Source organism: Thunnus thynnus, chromosome 3, assembly GCF_963924715.1.
Source record: "Thunnus thynnus chromosome 3, fThuThy2.1, whole genome shotgun sequence".
In the NCBI taxonomy this organism is placed as follows: domain Eukaryota; kingdom Metazoa; phylum Chordata; class Actinopteri; order Scombriformes; family Scombridae; genus Thunnus; species Thunnus thynnus.
This window is the reverse complement of record NC_089519.1, coordinates 9,438,032-9,458,815: the sequence shown is the minus strand read 5'-3', so window position 1 is coordinate 9,458,815 and position 20,784 is coordinate 9,438,032. Positions and strand designations below refer to the sequence as shown.

The window sequence follows — 20,784 nt, the reverse complement described above, 5'->3', positions numbered from 1 at the left end:
TTAAAATATGCGTGACCACCACAGTCTGTACGTTTTGATCATTTTTTAAATTAATTTCACTGCTGTTAACATACATATTAGAACCATATAAGAATCTGCAATGCAGAGATGACATATGTTGTGTTCTGTGATACTAAAACTAAATGTCAAATTTGTATGAGTACAGTTGAGAAAATCTTAATTTGACATAAAAGATTCACCAGTCTTTTATATAAAATGTACATTTATTTTCAAGTACAGTTCACAAAGTCGTACAGTTGATGAATACACAGAAGTTGGTCTAACTGTATTTTATGATATGTGGAGCTGTGTAGGCTACTGTATGTGTTTTCTTTGTGCACTTATGTCCTTTATGTTTGCACTGGTGTTGTATGTGATGTATTGTTACAGCTATTCTGTTTGTACTGAGATTAATTCCATCAGCTTAGACATGTTTTAATAAAAGAAACTTGACTTGATTTCAATTACAATTCTGAGCTGTGAAGAAATATTCACTTCTACGTACCTTGCTGTCGCAACATAAACCTGATACTGTACATATGCAGTAACATCACACAAAAAGATCACAAAAACAAGAGTACACTTTTAAAAAAGTGTTTTTTGAAACACCAGTGTGTCGTCTTTGGGACTGTGTACATTTGTGCTTCTTTTTAACACAAGATAATATTATTGATTGAACAGTATTCATGTTGAAAAGCATACAAACAGTAGATGTCCAAAAGAAGACTCAAATGTGTTAAAATGTTACATCCACATCTGAGTCACGTGAACAAGGTGAGATGGAGGTGTATCAAATTATAACCATGTGCTTTGTGTTGTATTTAACATATTCTTCCAGTGTTTCTGACTGACCTGCTGAGTCAAGTATTCAGACATGTAGCGTCCTTCAAATCAGTGAGAATCAACATGATTGAAGGACATAAATCACACGTAAATCACTTTTAGTTTTGCAGTCATTAATCCTGATGATGTTGATGAAAGTTACATGTGTGGATGTTTTGTCTAAGCTGTGGTGTTGGTCATCACAAAGACAAACAGGTCACTAAACTAAACCTCTCCAGTGAAACAGGTGTCATGAAGGAACAAAAGCATCAGGTTTGTCATTTCACAGGTTGAGGTTTGAACTGGTTCCATGCTGCACTGTGGAAATCCGCAGTCTGTGGGAGCGATAGTTTGGAGAAAATTGTGGTGTGAAATCTGTCTGTTAGCTTTAGTCTGGTATTTTCTGCTCAGGTTTTAAGCGATCTTGGAGAGCAGCTGCTGAGAGAAGAGCTTCTTGAGCTGAGCTACTTCCTGAGACAGACAGCTGATCTGAGACCTGAGACTGACATCCTCTGTCACATTCTTGGTGTCCCTGGAGGTCTGCAGAGAGGAGGAGTTATAACATTTAGAAGACGGACTCTGATACTTCTGCCCAAGTTCACTGCAGGCCTCCTCCCTGGACCAGATAGCCTGACTCTCTGCACGACTGTCGCACCCCGCCTGCTGGTTGTTCCTCACCTGGATGTTTGGCCCCACTGTGGCTACAGGTGGTCCACTGTGTCTGCTATCAGTGGACAGAGACATGTCCCCTGCATCGCTGCCTCCACTGGGGGCTTTGAAGCGGAGCTTGTGAGGGAGACTCCTCAGACCCTCGGGTGAGTCTTGTCTATTTACACACGGATTCTCGTTGACCTCCAGGGGACAGATGTTGGAGTCGTAGCCCTGCTGCTCCTCCACCAGCTCTCTCGGAGACGGTCCACCACGATCACTCAGTGTCTCGTCAAAAAACACAGGGCTGCCCACATTTGAGCTACATGAGGTGGAGATGCCAGACTCCTCGGACACACTGTGGCTTGACAGAGGCCCTGCTCCCCTTGGTCCATAGATGGCTCCCTGCTGTGGAGGGTGGATGTGATGGGTGCTGGAGCTGTGCTGTGTACTGAAGTATGGGGGTCCGTCACTGTGAGGCTGGTGGTATTGTGTTGTGCTAGGTGTTGGATGAGAACAGAGCGGTGCAGACAGCGGCAGGATGGACACGTCAGACGGGTCCTTGACCAGGCCGAAGCGAAACTTGAGAGCCAGCAGTTCGGCTCTCAGACGGGCATTCTCCTCCAGCAGGCCCAGGACGCGCCTCTCCAGCACCATGTCATTGGCTCGACGCTTCTCTCTGGATCTCTTGGCTGCCTCGTTGTTTTTTTTCCGCTTGTCCCAATAGCCTTCATCTTTCTTCTCATTTGGGATGAACTCCCGTTTGCGGCGCACATTGTTGCCGTTGTCTTCATCGCAGCTGCTGCCAGCCTTATTTTCAGCGTTGACAAGGTTCTCTTTGCGTTTGAGGGCAAAGGTGTGACCCAGGAGGGTTCGGGCCAGCTGGCCTGTGGAGGTCAGGATGGAAACAGCCTCATCAGTGAAGGACCCGGCCCCGCCCAGAGGCCTGGACTCCAGTCCCTCCACGGCCAACAGGTCCTGGATGATGCCTCCCACAGTCTGACCCGTCATGTTCAAACACTCCTGATGTGACAGCTTGGGGAGCTGCAGGGTCTGAGAGAAAGTCACTGACAGTTGGTGGCTCAGGGTGATGTAATGGCTCCGCCTAGTGGCGAAAAAACATAAATATACGTGGTGAGGGAAAGATTTGTTTACAAGGTTGCAACAGATTAAAACAACATTATACTGTAACGCTGTGATGCACTGAATAGCAGGAAACACTTAAAAACATATGAAGCTCTCATACTAAATACATCCTTATAGAAATATCACTCTAAGATAAAGCTACAAAAAAACTAGGCTACCTACTTTGATTTAAAAAAATAATTTGATTTACATTAGACCAGTTCATTTTGAATTCATATTTATTCATACATATTAGGCCTAAACAGTAATCACATTACTATACGCAGTTAATGAGTTTCTGGTAGCAGAAAATGTTCTCAAATGTTGTATTAGTCCTTTAAATTTTTAACTATCGATTTCAGGATCAATAAGATTGATTAAGAGGTAAACAATTTGGTAGCCAGTGATAACAACCAAGCATTTACAATCTGTGTTTTCACCACCAAAATGTTTTGATTAAACCCAAAATCCTAAATAGATTTATAAGCCCGAAACGCTGAAGGCGATTTTATTAACATAACAATAATTAAAAAAAAAAAAAAAAACATAGACCCAAATTTGTATTAAAGACTGACATATTTTAAAAATCGTTATAAACTTTCTTAACAAGTGCCTGCATGACAAGAACACATTTCGGGATAAACTATACTATAAACTATAAAGCGGATCTTACTTACAGATCAGTCAGTCGCTGAAATCTTGGATGAAATCTCAGTCAGAGAGAGAAAGAGGAGACATGTGGAGCTTCACAGGTCGTCTAAATGTTTCTGTTCCTAAGCTCCGCATCTGTCGTTTCTCCCCCCCCCCCCCCCCCCCCTCTCATCGGTTCAGCTGGGGTCGGATCCTCACCCCGCCTGACCCTCCTCCTCCTCCTCCTCCTCCTCCTCCTGCTAACGGGAAGCCAGCTGAGCCAACCAGCGGAGACACGCAGAATAAACGGCAACAAAAACGAGCTGCTTTCAAAAATAAATCCTAACAGGTTGTTTAAATGATATTTGTACTGCTTTGATACAGTTGGCAGTTCTCTTGGTCGAAGGAGAACATTTAAAAATGAACTGTGAGCATGCACTCAAACTCAAACAGTTAACTGAGAATATGTTCAATTACAAATAATGAAGAAAAACACATTACAGCAAAAAGACAGGCAGATAAAAGCCCATCTGCCACAGTCTTGGCACCTTTTTTTTGTGTCAGTCTTTGATAATCAGCCACATAAAGGCGGCATGAAATTGGCTCAATTTCACCTCCACACATTCCCTGCTGAAGTTTAGACCAGTTACAATAAAATTCATTGTAAACTGAATACTGTTAACAGATTATTGTATTATGGTATTATGACATAATCTTGCTCTTGCTTTTGCTGTGTCATTGTCACAAATAAGGCTCTTGTGCATTTGTTGCAAAAATAACTAACTGAAATTTGAACACGCAAAATATTGTAATAGTCAGTTTAAGCCACAGTTATTTTATACTGGTGACAATGTGGTCACATGATCAGTGCCTTGAACCCCCAAGATGCCCCCTCAAACGACATCTTATAGACCCATACGTCCTTCAACAACAGTAGATCAATGGAAGAAAGCCACATACTTTTAGTTTCTCTGTGTCTCTTCATCTAACACACAAAAACAAATAGGCCATAAATTGATCAAATTACATCCATTGCATCCATTACAAGTTAAAATCCTGTATTTAAAATCCCACTTAAGTAAAAGAACACAAGTATTATCAGTTACATTTACTAAAGTATTAAAAGTAAAATTACTAGGCCCCTCTGACTGATATATTAAATACATTTAATAAAGTACATTGTTAATACTGATGCATCAGTGTGTGAGCAGCATTTTACTGTTTGAGGTGGAGCTATTTAAACTACTTTATATATACTTTGTACTTTTTACTCCACTACATTAATGGAGTAAAGCCTCTGAAATGTAGAGGAGTGGATGTATCAAGTAGCATAACATGGGAATACTCAAGTAAAGTACAAGTGATTCAAAATCGTACATACATACTTAGTTTCTTTTCACCACTGTTTCATGGTGACTTCTAACCTACATTTAGTTGTGTTTCCAAAAGAAGAAGATGTAATGTGAAGATAATATTTCATGTGTTTAACACCTTCTCCAGTAACAGGTTTCTATGCTGTCCATCAGTTTTACATCATAAAACTTGTACTTTTATATTCACACAGTTATGTGAGGTCATCCAGTTCACAAAAAGCCAGTGCGAGCACAGTCATGGCTTGAGTTGTCCTCAGTTGCTCTTTGCAGGTGAGCACCTGTAAAAGAGGAGTTCAAGGTAACACGGTTACATTTTGGTTACACAGCAAAAATTTTGTGTACATGCTCTCTGTGTTAAACTCACACACATACCTGCACAAAAAGAGCATATGTATGATTGTTCTTAATACTATCACAGCTTTAGATATTAACACACTAGTTGCCATTATCAGTCTATTTTCTCCCTTTTTCACAGACTGTTGGCCTCACTGTGCAGGATCAAAAGAAGCTAATCTAATCGCTGTGTTACTGAATCTGTGAGATAATCTATAAATTATATAACCATGTATTGTAAATGAAGAATGTAAAGGCAGCAGGCACAGAGGGATATAGAGAGAATAAGTCTCTTGAATGCCAGTCGCCAGTGTGAATGGAAAAGAGAGCTGTTACGTAATACACACACGCACACACACATACATACACAGAGCATGTGAGGACTGCGCGGTGCTGGAAGTTCAGTTGGGGTGAGGTTGCACAGAAAAAAAGAACATTGTTCCATGAGCGATCTGCAGGACAGTGATACTTCCTCCACGCACATGAAAATGCCACACACTGGACCTCTCTGTCTCTTTGTCAATCTCACTGGTTCCTCCAAAACAAGGCAGCTACTGAGTAAACTTCTCATTCTTTCAATTATATATTCTCTCCGGATCAATTACTGACAACAATACCACTATTGACTTGATACTGTAACCTTGGACAGATCAGTTTGAACATGTTGGCGAATAGTTGTGACATGCCGAGGTTGGGGTGAGATTCTGCGAAAAGAAAACTGTAACACTGACCTGAGTGTCACAAGCTGCCAACAAACTAGATTAAATGAAACATTTTGATTTCAGTTCTTGCCTCCTCTTGTCAAGGTTAGCTATTCTTTGGAAAATATTTTCCCAGAAGTGCCAGCAGCTTCCCGGAGCATGGAGGGGCGGTGTAATGCGACAAAATTATCTGTTTCAATGAGTCATTGTGTCATTATGAAGTATTCAGTCTTAAAAATCTCATTTACTTAAACAAACAAACAAAAAATATCACCTCAAGGCTGAGACTGTTTCACCTATTTCCAGTTTAAATCCACTTGTTTTTATACACTGAAGTGCAACAAACTGAATTATTCTGCTTTGAAAAATTATTTTTTTCTGCAATAATTTCTCCACAATTTCTGCCAAGACGTAAAAAAAGTTCCAGTTCTGGGTGCATTTTGTATGCAACTGGGCACAATCCATACCCATGCTTTAATACCTAATAAGTCTGCCTAAAAAGAATACACAGTGTACTATTTCACCATTGTGTGTCTTTCTGGTACACACGTATGTATATATATGTGTGTGTGAGTGTGTACATACGGGCACTGAACAGACTCACCTTTGAACATCAGCTCTGACTCTCTCTCTCTGACTCAAGTCAAAACTCCATGTTGTTGAGTTGAAGGTTGATGCTCTAACAACTAATAATGGCCACATAACTGGACAACAATGTGTCAACTCTGTACCATGGCTTATGTAACTGAAATATTGTGCAAAATATGAAGGCAGCGGAGAGTATGTTTGTGTGTGTGTGGGTGGCTGTATATGAGTGTGAACCTTGAAACCTCAGGCAGAAAGCGACTGACTTCCAGCACACTGGATGAATAATGTGCAGAGGGGTGACCCCTCACCTTTTTTACTCTAAATGCAGTGATAGGCCCACATTGTAGATGATAGAGGTAATCATGTAGTCCATTTTCATGTCATTGTGTAACAAATTTTTACTTGTTTTTTGTTCCTGGGTAGTAAGTGTTATTTCCTACTTGCTCATATCTATAAAGTTTAGAAAGTGGCTATTATTCCCTTCAAACTTTGCTTTTGTGACAAAGACAGTGATATTTTGAAATATACTTATATATTTCCACATTCATATTCAAAGTCAGAAAAAACAACATATGAATCATCGGATACAATGATGAGAGACTATATTTGGGGGCTGATTTGTGTGTTCGTAAATCTTGAAAAACTACTCACTTCTAAATCTTTTGTGGTCACTTTTGTATAACTTTAGTATAAATGCATGTCCATTTTGATTCATAAGTTGTTTTTTCTGACTTTATATGAGTAAAAATGTGCATACTCACCCGTTTTCTCATTGGAAAAAGGTACATTTCATTGTCCAGGTCACAAAAGTAAAGTTTTTAGGGGAATAATAACCACTTTCTATACTTTTATAATTAGGAGATAACACTTATTACCCAGGAACAAATATTGTGTTACATAGTGTAATGTACAGGACATGAAATATGAAAATGTCTTTTATCTGTGTCCCCAACTGCCTCTTCAAGTATCTACTGTACATATATTTGATGTCATTACAGTGGATGCAGGCATTATATATTACTGTAATATTAAAGGATCATATTAGTAGTCTTGTATGCTTTTTAGCCCTTTAACTATTACTGCCAAACAACATATATTTTGAAATAGATTTTTGCTGGTTTCAGTTCATGCTATGAGCTTTTAGAGGCTTGAAAATTGCTCAACATACTATAAGTAATCCATTGAGAAGAGAACGTTTAGCCACTTTTGTTTTTAGAAAATCATTATTGCAGGTAACACTGTATATTTGAGGTCTCTTCCTTGTTGGTGGAAAATGTAGACACCAGTGTTGCCAAAAGGAAAAGATATCAGATTAAAGGTACTTTGTAGAGTTTTTGACCACTACTGGCACTATGGAGCAATGTTTTTATGAGTGGGCTGCTGTTTTGTTTGTCCAGCATGTGCACCCACGCAGCTAATTTAAGACACACATTGCTGTAATGCACCAAGACATGCAGAAACGCAGCAAAAAAGGCATGAAAGAAAAAGATGCAAAGCTAGTAAACAACAATGCAGGTTTCAAAATTATAAATAAAATTATATTCACGTTATCCTTCTTATAATGTCCTTTAAGGCCAATTCACATCTTTAACAGCTACTAGCTATAAGAAGACCGGAAGCACCTTTGCTTGTAAAAGGTAACAGCTATTTCATCATAGATTGCGTTGTAGTAATTTGTATTTATCTTTATTGCTCTACATGTGAATATCGTGTGATACTTTACACCCTGGTTTTTATAAACCTCATATAGATAACATCAAAGGGTAGCGTACTGTACGTTCAGAACTACTGTATGTGTGTGTGTACGTCTGTCTTCATTGAGTTTCAGAATGAAGACACGTCCTCACTTCATCAATAAGGTTACGGTTGAGGTTCAGGTTGAGGTATGTTGTTGTGATGGTTAAGGGGGCACACCATCAAGTTTACACGTCAGAGTCACTTTATGAGCCATGAGGGGAAAACAGTTGTATAATGTCCTCTGTGGCTGTGGAGGGGCTTTGTCACATCTAAGAAATTTACTTATAGACATTGCTTGAAATGTTTCAGCTTTGGTCTGAAGCTGTAAATGTTAAACTGAAAATCTAAAAGTCAAAGACGTGAGCAGGGAGATTCATACGATCAATATGAAATATAGGAGGTGTTTTTTGCATTTTCACAATTCTTTTTTTAATCTGTCTCTTGTGAGCCCCCCAACTTAATGGAAGTGCATTTATGTCAGCGAGGGTCCTCACAAGTATAAGAGTACAAATGTGTGTGCTTTCATGCGTATGTAAAGCTTCATTAGATCCTTTAACACAGAGGCAGAAAGTAACTGACTGCTCGCGCACAGTGGACAGTGGCCTTGTTTGACTTTGTGTGTGAGTATGCTAAAGTTCAAATCAGGAGACTCAACTCTCCCCCCTCCCTTTCCCTCTCTCCCTCTTTCTCTCTCTCTCTCTGTCTCCCACTCACTCTTTACATCCCTCGATCCACTTGGACTCACAGTTCCCCTCAACAGCTTCAGCACTGCAGCAGCTTTCACCACTATAATCCTCATCCTGCTTTTGGACATCAGGCCAAGATTCCCATTATGTGACGTTGTGTAATAGCTCAAACAATATGGTCGATAATTCCACACATTCATACTAACTTACTGTAACATGCATTAAATGAGTTAAATCAAGAGTGAGAATAGATCCTAACTTGTTGTGCTGGTAAAGTTCATGAGCATTTAGAAATCCTTACCTCTCCTATTACATGGAGGGTTGCCAGTTTGGCTCTGTTTGTGAATTTGCAGCCCCTGAAAAAGACAAATGGGACGAACCCTAAACTCTTAAAAAAAAAAAAAAAAAGAAGAAGAAAAAAACAAGGTTTAATAATGCAGAGAAAATCCAGTCATAGATGCTCTTGGAGAGACAGAGCTCCTAAAATATTAAAGCTACAACATACTGTACAGACAGTGGTGTCTAAGTGTGTGTTTCTTTGTGACTGCGTGTGTGCATGTGTGCGTGCAGAAGTTGGTTCGGTGAACTGAGGTGGCTCTGCTGAATCAAACATGTCACTGCTTCCTCTCAGAAACACTGCTGTTCTGCGGAGTTCACACAGTGTGACCATTCACAGGATTTGCCTGCAAACAATGCCATGTTTGAAGGAAGTTAAAGCACAAGTGTTTGCATAGCATTGACTACAATGACTAAATTCCACAGTAGCTGTATGTTATTGTTAAAATATCATGTGATATGATATATATCCAGGACAAAAACATGTTTTTTAAGCAGAAGTTTTAAGTAGATTGAATTAGATAGTTTTGTGGCCTCTGACCACACAAGGTTTACAGAAAAGCAAACACAGAAAAGCTTGTTATTTATACCACAAGAGCTTAATACATAGCACGCACATTACGATAAGTTTTTAAAAGCTCCTTAACAGTGTCCATAAATTCTTAAAAGTAGCTGTAATTGTTGTATATCTTTTCCCTTAATGACCTGATTAGGATTTGAATTGACTGATCTTATCACATGTGTTAACTGAAGATGGGAGCACTGCCTCATCTCTGCAGCTTTTCTCTCTTTCCTTTTTTCATCTCTCTACTTCCATATGATTAAATGTGTGTCCTGAAATGTTCTCTGGAAGGCAGAAAACTGATTAATCTGTATTTCTCCACAGAGGAAAACAAGAAAGACAGAGGGAGGCAATTTAATTACACTTCTGTCCTCACCAAACCTCTCCCCTACTTCTCCACATTCAAGATGTTTCTCCCGTGTTTCCATGTTGATGAAAGTCTGTCATGGAGGGTTTGTGTGTGTGTGGTTTTCCACACTTGGTCTGTGGGTTCCAGGGAGGGAGAAAAAATGATGCTTTGGTTTGTAATTCTTGGTCTGTAATTATTCTTTTTTTCACTTCTGTGTCTCGGTGGGATTTTACAGAAAATGTCATTTAAACTGTGAAGAAATAAGCAAAAAGAAGCTAAATGCAAGGAAACACTTTGCAATTATGAAAACCACATGGTATTCAGATTTAAAGCCTTGACCTGGTCACAAGGTCGTACATTATGATGACTTTTTATAATATTTGGCCTGTTTATGCTGCTGTCCCTTGTTTTGATAGAGTGGAAAGTGGAAAATATTTTATGTTGTAATATTTGATCTCTTGCTTATGCGTCAGTGCTTGTTTTGCAGACTCTTAACACTTGAATCATGTCCTGAATGCGCAACACCCGCATAACACCCTCTTTAGATGTATTTCATGATGTGCAGGAACTAGATAGTAGAAGTAGAAATGGGGTTGGTTTAAGAGTTTGTTTGTTCTTTTATGGGGCACTACAGGTCAGAAATCTGCCTCTGTCTTCACATCACCACTAAATCCTGAATCATTTACCCTCAAACACATCTCATGACCATCACTAACCTGTTTGTGAAGTGTTGCGGATTAATATGCTGATGTGTAACATCTTTATGTGAGGAGAGTCTCAAAGGATAGCATATCGTTTCAAGTCCGTGGAAGATATCAGTAGCACAGTCATTATCATGTGTGTATATTTGGCTGTAAATTGGGCACTAATGTGTTATCATGCAACACTGGATGAGCAGGTTTCACAATGGGAAAAACTACAAAGTGCCCTCTGTCTTGTTCAACGAGAGGAATTGGTAGTGATATCAATAAAAAATAAACAAGATGAAATGCTGTAGGATATAATTCACCTTTTTAGATTAGAATTAGTTACTTCCAGAGGTTTGAGTGTGCCATCATTTTAAGTACTGTAGACTCTCATCATATATCCAAAGTATACACACAAGTACATACAAGTGTACACACAAGGTAACTCCAGCAGTTGAATGAATCAGCAGTTTCTTTATGTGGGTGGATATTATATTCTGTGATCTGCCTATAATGACCCTGAAAATGGAAATCTAGCTATGGATCATCCTAGATGTGTGTTTAAGGTTTATTAAACAAAACCGCCTCCTGTTATTCTAACATTGCTCACTAAAGAGCATGTAAATACATTTCTCTGTGTGTGTTGCAAATGTTGGTAAGTGAGTGTGTATACATACATGCCTGTGTATGCGTGTGCGTGTGCATGACAGAGAGAGGGAGGAAGAGGGAGCTCCATAATGTGATGACGACCTCCATCATCTGACATAATCTGGATGAATCAGTGAGTGCTGAGTTACATAAGCAGATTCTCATCCTAACCTCATCCTCAACCAGATTACAAACATTGCAGACACAAGTGCCAACAGCCTGCTGATACCAGCCTGCAGGCATCATGGTCACTACCATGTAATAATAATAGAAGGCTGCCCCCTACAGGCCAAACTACACTTTGTGTTTTCTCACTTTTAGAAACCGAGTTTTCATACTGTGAAAAGAGGCATGTGGACTTTTCAGAATGACTCACAAACTTGTTCATCATGGTCCAGATGTATTCAGTGATTAGAGTCACACAGGGAAAAAATACACATTTGATCCTGCTCTATGCTGGCCAGATTTATGCGGAGGCCTTTAGAGCTCAACAAACTGCAACTTAGAAAACATGCTAATAGACAAAACAAAATCAAATAAATAATTAAAAAATAAACAATACAAAAATAATTGAATACATCTTCACCAATTTGACAACAACACATGAGCTGTATTTAGAAAAAATGCTGCAAAGTGAGAAAATACAGAATCATGCTGCAAACACAGAAAACACAACCAAATCCAAATGTTTTCTGTATTTGGTTTGATTTCTGTATTTGTTGTGTATTTTTGTATTTGGTTGAGTTTTCTCACTTTGCAGCGTTTTTTTTTTTTCTAAATGCTACACATGTATTGTCAAATTGGTGAAGATGTTTTTCTTCATTTGCTTTTGTTTTGTCTGTTAAGTTAAGCAGTGCATTGAGCTTTCAGGGCCACCATAGATTTGGCCATCAGAAAGACGCTTAAAATGTCTTGTCACATACAACGAGAGGCAGTTTTTACAGCACTAGAGGTCTTTATTGGAATATGACAAACGAAACATACTGTAATTAAATCATTTTAAAACACTTTTCATAATATAAAAAACATTGTAAATTATATAGTATCTTCTGTTGACTTAAAAGATCATGTTAATAAATATGTTGCTCACTTTGAGATGATGATAAACAACTGAGAAAAGTATAGCTTATTTACAGCCATGAGACAAAAAAGCATACATATTTTTCTTAAATTAAAATTCCCCAAACAGACACAAATAAAAAGTTGACAAAAATTCACAGCCATAAATTTACTGTATAATCACATTCTTAAAGTTACAATCATTATTACAAAGGAAATCAAAGATATCATCTCAGCGGTAATGCAACTAAGCGGTCATGACTTTGTCAAGTGAGCCATGACTTCCTACAGGATATACTATTATAACCTGTTACACACATCTTTCAGTAGGTCTTTTGTTAGTGTTTAAGTTTCTGTACTCTACTGAAGGTCCTCAATGTAAAAATGTGTGTGTGTCTGTGTTAGGGTTAGAAAGAGAATAACTCAGTCCAGCATGTAGTCAAGTCCCGACACTTCACTGTGAAAATAACCAAAGTTGTGTCTTCATGATGTCCAATTAATCAGTCAGAGTTCCAGCAATCTGAACCCAGTCTAATTAAAAAGAATATAATCTGTCACATTAAATGTTATTGGTTAATAAGTCACTATCTGATGGTCAGTCTTAATCACTGTGGACGTCAGTCTTTTTTTTTTTTTTTTAAATCTGAAATTGATATATAGTCGGCTTCTGAAATAGATTTGAGTCTTTTAAACTAAACAGACAAACAAATCTGAAAATTACATAATCAGCGCTGAAATTGTATTTTAACAGTGTACATTGACTGGCCTGTATAGTTAACCAACCAGATAATCAAGTACACATTTAGGGTTACATTGATGTCAGAGGTCATTGAGTCTCAAATTCGAGTGCTCAGCATACATGTCTGGGTTAGAGTCGAAGAAAATCCAAGTCATGATGTGTCGTTGGGATTGGAGTGCATTAAAGCTGGATTATTGGCACTGGTGTTATTGTGTGAGGCATCAGGTGTGTCTCTTCATGTGCAGAGCCAGGTGGTCGGAGCGGGAGAAGGCCCTCTGACACAGCAGACACTCATAGGGCTTTTGCCCCGTGTGCTTACGGTAGTGACGCGTGAGCTCATCTGAGCGGGCAAATTTCCAGCTGCAGCCGTCCCACGAACAGTGATAAGGCTTTTCCCCTGATGAGTAAAGAATAATGCAAATGTGATCAACAAACAAATGAATAAAACCAAATGTGACAAACCTCTTTGTTGTTTCTGTGGCAGAGCCATGGAGTTTACCTGTGTGGGTACGGAGGTGAGCCTTGAGGTGTGAGCTCTTGGTGTAGGTCTTGCTGCAGCCAGGGTACTCACAGCTGTGGATCGCAGGCCTCTTTTTCCCTGTAGTCCTTCGACCACGCTTCCCCTCCAACCCACCAGGAGGCAGCTGGGGTCCAACCAGCAGGGGCTGCTGATGAAGGGGCAGGTGACCAGCTGCCTGGCTGTGGGTGTAGTCGCAGAAAAGGTTGGTGTTGTGGTTAAAGTGGGGCATGTAGCTGTAGTGTCGAGGGTCAGAGGTCACAGCTTGAGGTGGGATGAACCTGCTGTCGGGGAAGGTCAGCAAGGAAGGCTGCTGTTGGGAATAGTAAGGGTTGAATTCCCATGATGCAACCTTACTGAGGTTTCCTCTGCTGTGTCTCTCCACACTGCTCCCCAGGGGGAAACCAAACTGATCTACACTGTGACTGGGAAATGAAGTCCGACCTGTTTGGTCTTCATTATAACCACGGTGGTACAACTCTGGCTGGACAGATACTGTTGTTTCAGCGGAGGACAGGAGTTCAGCCATGAGGCTGCTACCACCCTCCATCTGCAGACGCTCCTGTACTGGTTGGTCCTTGAACATGCCTGCCTCTTGGTACACTCTGCTCGGGTCGAGCTGTGGGAGCCGTTGATTGTTGTTGTCCAGGGAAGGATTGAGGTCAGGTGATGGGCTGCTCCAGTCAGCCAGCAGGAACTCAATGTCCCAGGATGCCTGGCTGTCATCGTCCAGGAGCTCCTCTGTCATTTGTTGAGAGACCTGCAGCTGCTCAGAGCTGTTTGGCGACAGTCTGTTGTTTAGAGAGTCCAGAGGAAGAGAGCCACCCTCAGACTTCCACACCTATGATGTTGGAGAGTATTGAGAAGTGATGATAAACAAGGAAAACATAAAACTCATGCTTGTAGCAAGTCAGCACAGCTGGATTAACCTGCACAGGGCACTGGGTGAAAATATGCTGCTGGGCCCCAATTAACCTCTTCTTTGGGAATATGCAACAGAAAATAAGCACAAAACTTTTATAGTATAAGGTTAAAATTTGATTTTGACACAGCAACCATCAAAATTAGGTATGAAAGCAGGCCTTTAGGCCTTTATCATGTAAGTATATGTTGTGCATATCGGTGCATATTCTCAAACAAATTTTCAATGTCACTAGCACAGTCAGTTGACACACAGTAAACCTGGAGCTTTTGGGGCCACAGGAATTCTGGGGCGAGTAGTTGCTTTGCTCAGTAACTGAGTGTTATTTTAGGACAAGTTCAACATCATAGTCCATTTTATAGACAGATACAATTGTCAAATAAATATTAAGTAAAATACATTTTACATTATCTCTAATAATAGAGATAATACACACAATATACAACAATATACTACTTTTCTCAGATATAAAATTACATTAATTGCTTTGGTTCCAGTTTAGATAAAGTGACTTGACCACAGTCAAATTAAACTTACTGCTCTGTCTTTGTGTAGTAATCAAACAAATAAAGTCAAAACAATACTTACTTTCATTCCGCCGGAGTGAGCGAGGTTGGAGAAGGAGCTGAAGGAAGGGAGCACAGCCTGAGTAACAGCCATTAAGCACTTTGATATGAAGCTGACTGACAGTAGTAGCGAGGTTTCTCTTTTCTTTTTTTTTCTTTTTTTGCTTTTTCTGTCTTTTTTTTATTTTTTATTACAGCTCAGCTAACAGAAAGTAACTCACAAGCTCACCAAGTCACTCATCCCAGTTACAGTCCGCTCAGTGCTAAAAGGCCGCAGGAATAGTTTCTTAAAGCTCCATTCCTCCCCTGCTATCTCTCCCTCCTCTCTCTTGTCTATCTCTGTCAGCTGCGAGTCTAACTTCAAATCTCTCTTTTTCATGTAGGTTTTGACCGTTAGGAGGTGGAGCGTATGATGTGTGTGTTACTTAGCTGGCTCCTTTTCTTTATGTCTTAAGATTGTTCATTTACAATCAATAAGAAACTCTGCTATCTCACCTCAACTCACTGTCTTCCTGTTCTGTGCAAAAAGTCAAGCCAAGAGTCTTTATTCTGTTAATTGCAAGCTTATATACAGACTAATCACTAAATATTAATGCAATATTAATGCTACGATCAAATCCCAAATAATATTTTCAGTGCAGAAGTCTTTTAATGAATCAATTAAGGAAAATAAGCTTCAACACTTGCTAAAACATGTGTTGGGAAGCTGCTTTCAAAGTACAGTTTTACAAGGGAATGGTTACATCACATAGGAAATAGTTGAAGTATAGCAAATACCAACATCTCTGTACAAGAGAGGAATCAAAAAAGAAATCATGTAATGATGAGGATGAATAATTGTAAGTTATTTGAATTAAAGTGCACACCAAGAATGATTTATGTATTTTTAATACCTGCACTTCAGACGGTTATATCCTAGCAATTCCAACAAACACACCCTAAACATCCTGTCTGGGTTTTTAACTGGAAGATGTGAAAGGAAATGTAACTTCATTTTGCACTTGACATAGATCAGTAAACATCCTGAAATGGGCAAACTCAAACAAAATAAGGAAGGAATGTTAAACTCTATTGTAGGTAAACTTTAAGACAGTGGTTTTGTAAATTTTTTTACTTGTAAATCCTTGACAGTTACACAAATAATTATAAACAACAACTGAAATTAATAATTATTTTAAAGAAAAATGCAAAAAGTATCAGGTAGCTGTAATACATTAAAAAGTACACTAAATACTAAGTCATACAAAGTCATAAAAACATAGAACTATGATCTACACGTTATTTAAACTAAACCAAACCTCTACTAAAAATGTAGTTAATCTGCTATAAAATGCAGTAAAAATTACACTCCACTAAGGCAGTCCTCTCTATGTTATTTTTCATTCACAAGTAAACAAGTCATCAGTCATTATCTGATGACTGGCCACTATCTAATAAAGCACGCTTTGGCACAGACAGCAGAGTGTGTGTGTGCATGTACAGAGAAGCATGTGCATGTTTCATGTTAATATGGGATGCAAAGTGTTCACAGAAACAAAACATATTTAATTTTCTATTATCTTTTATTCCAATGCTGCTTTCAGTGTTCAAACATATAAAAATAACAAACACATAATAGTGAACAGGTAAGGAGATTGATAGATAAACATATACTCGAATAAATTCTAGATATGTAATACATTTCATGATTCAGGTTTCAAGTCTACAGTAAAACCTCATCCCTTTTGTTGAGCCACTACTGCTAATAGGTTGATGTCTGTCTTCTCTGTGAGGACATGCTGCTCTGACTTCTGAGAAGACCTGTGTGTGAAAGGTGATTATATTCTGGCTAGTGTTTATCTGTGGACATGGGGCAGAGGCAGACTGCTGTCTTCTCACAGATAATGGACTCCTGACTGCTGCTGATCCGCGATGACTAGCCCACCACTGATAAAGACTCTCTCGTTCCCTCTAAGTGACGACTACACACAAGACATCATCTATGCAAGCTGAAAGCTGTGGTGGCCCGGCTCACAAAACAGCCTCTTTATTACCTTAAAGACATTACACAAGCATCTACATTTGCATCTACAGTTTATTTGATTGACAGAAGAAAATTGACCTCCAAAAGCCTCGGACTAACTCTTTGTGAACTTGTGTGTGTATCCTGTTATTATAAGAAAATCAGTCAGAAGAGGGAGAGACAATGTGTTCGTAATGCACTTTCTGTAATTAATGAATTTTCAAGAGACAAATAAAAACCCTAAAATGTCTAATCCTTTGGAAATCTGGAACAAAACATGAAAACAGTTGAGCTTTTTAGGCTAAACATGCACACAGGGCCACACAATTTAAACTTTACTGTGAAAGACAAATACTTTTCAGTATTCCAGTTCCATGTCAGAGCCGTCTTCCCATACAAAAAATCTTTTAATATTCCAGTTGGATTTCATGACATGGTATGAATTTGTTTCATGATCCCTCATAGGGAAAGTGCACCTTTGTATCAGAAAAGCACAAATTAGAGAACTTCAATAGGCTATAGTTACAGGATGTAGTAGTTGTTGTTTTTTTTTAAAAAATTTATTAATTTAATCTTGGATCATCAAAATAAAGACCAATCTTCAATGATACATCTGGTCTAGTGTGAATAATAAAATATTTTATGTTGTGTCACAAACAGGAACATATACGGTTTATCAACCCAAACAAAATAACCTTTGTGTCCATCTAGTGGTCACATGTTGTCAGTGCGCCTCTGGCTTTATAATAAAAACATAACAGGTGAGTACAAAAAAGAAGAAGAAGAAGGTTGCAGCCAAACATTCAGTGTTGGTGTAAAAATGAAAGTTGTTGAAATATGTATATATATATATATAAATCTGAAGTTAGGAACAAAAAGTCATTATTACGTCGCTTTAACAGAGAAGTGCTTGTTGCTACTTGGTTGCTATAGCAACAGGCTGTCGCACTCGGTTGGACTGGAGTGGATGTTTTCATCGTGGCTGAAATTAGCGATTTTACGGAGGATTTGTCTTTTTTAAAAAAGTGTTCGAGTAAGTCCTCTCTACTTTCTGCTTAGTTATATGTTTTCCTGTCATGAATTTCCTTCGTGTAAAGTCAGCTGGTTATTAAGCCAGCACTAACGACCGTAACGTAAGTGTATCTGAACAAGTTAGCAAACGATTTGAACGGTAACCTTAGTTAACATTTAGCATCACAATCATATAACTTTATCCCTGCTCTCAGATGACACGTTAGAGCCGAGCCATGAATTATTATTTATTTATTTATTTTCACATTATATTAACAATACATTAAGTTTTATTTGTATGTTGACCTTACAGCTTTACTTTAAACCCCCCATATTTAGCATTTATAAACATAATTGTATAAACGATAAATGGTTCATAAAGTAGTTGTAAGAAGATATAAGTTTATTAATATAGCTATTTGTCAACAATTGTAACTCCTCCTGTGGTTACCCATAACTGAGCGCTGGTATGTAAACAGATAATCAACGACAATATTGTTAAAAAACAAAGAAACAAACCAAAAAAAAAAACAGCAACAATAAACAGCAATAATAATATTAAATATGTCTTCAAATGAGAAGTTATATTTGTTGACAAATACAGTACATTAATAAATACTTTAAAAGTCCTTATATCTCTTTATAACTACATTTTAACGTGTTATAAACCATTCATTAAATGTTTATACGCTGCTTATAAATGCTAAATAGGGGGGCTTGTGAATTGGAAATCTCCCTATATCCCATTTAAATTAATAAAAAAAATCTGTGATAGTGTTGTAGGAGTTCATCATTCATGTCTATGAAGCATCACCACAGTCTGTCTCTCTGCTCAGAGACTTGTTCAAATTCACAAATTAAAACTGTATAATTTTACCTGGTCTGCGATGCATAGAGTGTGGTTATTGTCCCTCTGTGTGACAGATAACAACGTGGGTAACAGATGGAGACCTTCTCACAGAGTCGAGTCAGCGGGGGACTGTGGAACACCCCCAGAGCCCCCCAGTACAGCAAGGAGACCCAGGATATGCTGAAATGTGAGATGATGCTTTTGTTGGTGATGGTTAAGTGTGAATGGGACCAATACATAGTTGAAATTATATATATGTGGGTGTGTATGCAGATATACTTTCCAAACTCACTGTAATGCCACTTTAATCACTCTCTCTCCTTGTGTTCAGTAATGATGCAGGAATCAAAGCTCACCAACCTTCAAAGAAAACAGATCAACGAATGCGTAAAAAGTGAGTTTGAGGCCTACGGATGACAAATCGCAATGCACTAATTAAAATACACAATTTCTCAATGAGCATTGAACTGACTTTGCTGCTGCGCTACTCCCTCAACACATTATCTGAAACATTTAGCAGTGCTACATTTTATATGTTTGCATTAAAAACTTTTCCCTCACAGATGGAGCAGCTTTGCCACCGACTTCTGACCTCACACAGTCAGCTACTCCACCTCAGCCTAAAACCAGGACATCTGTCCAGAAACGCCTGCCAAGCAAGCCTCAGAGGCGCAGCGCCGACTCTTGTCGTTCTGGGAACAGCTATGTCAGAGAAAAATTCCGCCCCGGTCCGATACGTATGTTACTGAAGCTGACACTCTTAGTTGACACCCTACATTTATGTGTTCTTCTAACAGGCCTATATTTCAAATAATTCCATCACTAAATGTGAGTAAATTTGTAGTTTTTTTTTTGTTTGATTTTCTGTTTCTCCAAAGAAATATTCAGTCTTCTTGTCACTCTCTTTGTTTCACTTGTTTTTTTTTAATCTAGGAGACTTAGAAAAAGAGAAGAGGAGGCTTCAAAATATCCTGGCAACAGGACAAGAAGAGCCCACAGCTGCATCTTCCCAGAATGATGCTGCATGTCGTAACCCTAAAGTGACGCAGGAGAGAGACAAATATCAGGAAGGTGAGGCTGACTGACTGCAGAGAAACAGATTTTGTGGAGAAGTTACAGTGACAGCTGTAAATTGAGCTTATTCATTTCACCCTGACTTAAATTCTGCTCGACCTCATATATAAAGTGCCTCTTAAATAAGTCAAATGCTGATGTGTTTGTTTTGCAGTACTGGATGAAATAGAGGAAAGAAGACAGTTTCTGGCAGACATGGCCTCTCTGGGAAAGGAAAAGCAGTACATCAACATCATCAACACTGAGATATCACAGGTAAACAAACAACAGTATATACGTTGCTCAGTTCAAATCAGTCTACAGTGCACATTTTTAACCGCAGTGACTAATAATGACTTCAAATCTATTGGACACAACATGAGTGCACTGATGCTGTTAGAAAACCCAGCTTCATCTTGCATAAATATCAGATTGACATTTTACTCCCATCCAGAAAATCAGAGAGCTGGAGATGCTGGATAAAACCCGCAGTCCCCAGAAGGCTGCTCAGACATCTGAGAGGAGGGTGGAAAACGCAGAGACAGGAGCAGAGAAGACTGACCACTGCTGACCAGACAGGTTTTTGTCAGCTCCTTTGAACTCTTCACTTGAAAGTCAGGTTCAGGGAATACACCTTTGAACCCATTAAAGCATCCTTCTGACTAAAATTGAAACTTTGCACGGCATGAGTCGGGTGTTATACGAGTGTGAAAATGATGTTTTTGCAAAGAGGTTACAGCCGACGTGTTGCAATGTGGTCGGATTGTATAAGCGGCTGAGGTGTGATAGCAAAGCAGTGTTCTCAGGTAGTGAAAGCATTAAATGTACAAGAAACATGAAC

At 38.9% G+C, this 20,784-nt stretch overlaps 3 protein-coding genes across 4 annotated transcripts; 1 reads left to right on the top strand and 2 right to left on the bottom strand.

Moving 5' to 3' along the window:
• Positions 1-203: 203 nt before the first annotated feature.
• On the bottom strand, positions 204-3,388 carry LOC137179027 (NFIL3 like protein-like). Its single transcript, XM_067584038.1, has 2 exons — positions 3,273-3,388; positions 204-2,575 (listed from the first exon to the last, which is right to left on the bottom strand). Exon 2 carries the CDS (start codon positions 2,479-2,481, stop codon positions 1,237-1,239), a length of 1,245 nt encoding a protein of 414 aa, XP_067440139.1. The 5' UTR covers positions 2,482-2,575; positions 3,273-3,388; the 3' UTR covers positions 204-1,236.
• A 9,049-nt stretch (positions 3,389-12,437) lies between these two features.
• On the bottom strand, positions 12,438-15,546 carry klf1 (Kruppel like factor 1 (erythroid)). Of its 2 annotated transcripts, XM_067584026.1 has the most exons (4): positions 15,257-15,546; positions 15,050-15,086; positions 13,522-14,380; positions 12,438-13,419 (listed from the first exon to the last, which is right to left on the bottom strand). In XM_067584026.1, the coding sequence occupies exons 2-4, from the start codon at positions 15,053-15,055 to the stop codon at positions 13,244-13,246; spliced, it is 1,041 nt and encodes a 346-aa protein (XP_067440127.1). In that variant the 5' UTR covers positions 15,056-15,086; positions 15,257-15,546; the 3' UTR covers positions 12,438-13,243. The 2 variants fall into 2 exon arrangements, with proteins under 2 accessions (XP_067440127.1, XP_067440126.1); XM_067584025.1 differs by having other exon boundaries at positions 15,050-15,544.
• Positions 15,547-17,749: 2,203 nt separating this feature from the next.
• On the top strand, positions 17,750-20,783 carry c3h22orf23 (chromosome 3 C22orf23 homolog). The gene is made up of 7 exons (XM_067584032.1): positions 17,750-18,062; positions 18,965-19,077; positions 19,222-19,284; positions 19,454-19,627; positions 19,824-19,961; positions 20,119-20,219; positions 20,398-20,783. The coding sequence occupies exons 2-7, from the start codon at positions 18,984-18,986 to the stop codon at positions 20,512-20,514; spliced, it is 687 nt and encodes a 228-aa protein (XP_067440133.1). The 5' UTR covers positions 17,750-18,062; positions 18,965-18,983; the 3' UTR covers positions 20,515-20,783.
• Position 20,784: the final 1 nt, after the last annotated feature.

Excerpts from the sequence above, each read along its gene's own strand:
- LOC137179027 (XM_067584038.1), bottom strand. The coding sequence starts at position 2,481 with ATGACGGGTCAGACTGTGGGAGGCATCATCCAGGACCTGTTGGCCGTG.
- klf1 (XM_067584025.1), bottom strand. The coding sequence starts at position 15,121 with ATGGCTGTTACTCAGGCTGTGCTCCCTTCCTTCAGCTCCTTCTCCAAC. Across the intron at positions 14,381-15,049 it reads CTCACTCCGGCGGAATGAAA|GTGTGGAAGTCTGAGGGTGG; the intron begins GTAAGTATTGTT and ends CCAACATCATAG. Across the intron at positions 13,420-13,521 it reads TCACCTCCGTACCCACACAG|GGGAAAAGCCTTATCACTGT; the intron begins GTAAACTCCATG and ends TTTACTCATCAG.
- c3h22orf23 (XM_067584032.1), top strand. The coding sequence starts at position 18,984 with ATGGAGACCTTCTCACAGAGTCGAGTCAGCGGGGGACTGTGGAACACC. Across the intron at positions 19,078-19,221 it reads GACCCAGGATATGCTGAAAT|TAATGATGCAGGAATCAAAG; the intron begins GTGAGATGATGC and ends CCTTGTGTTCAG. Across the intron at positions 19,285-19,453 it reads GATCAACGAATGCGTAAAAA|ATGGAGCAGCTTTGCCACCG; the intron begins GTGAGTTTGAGG and ends TTTCCCTCACAG.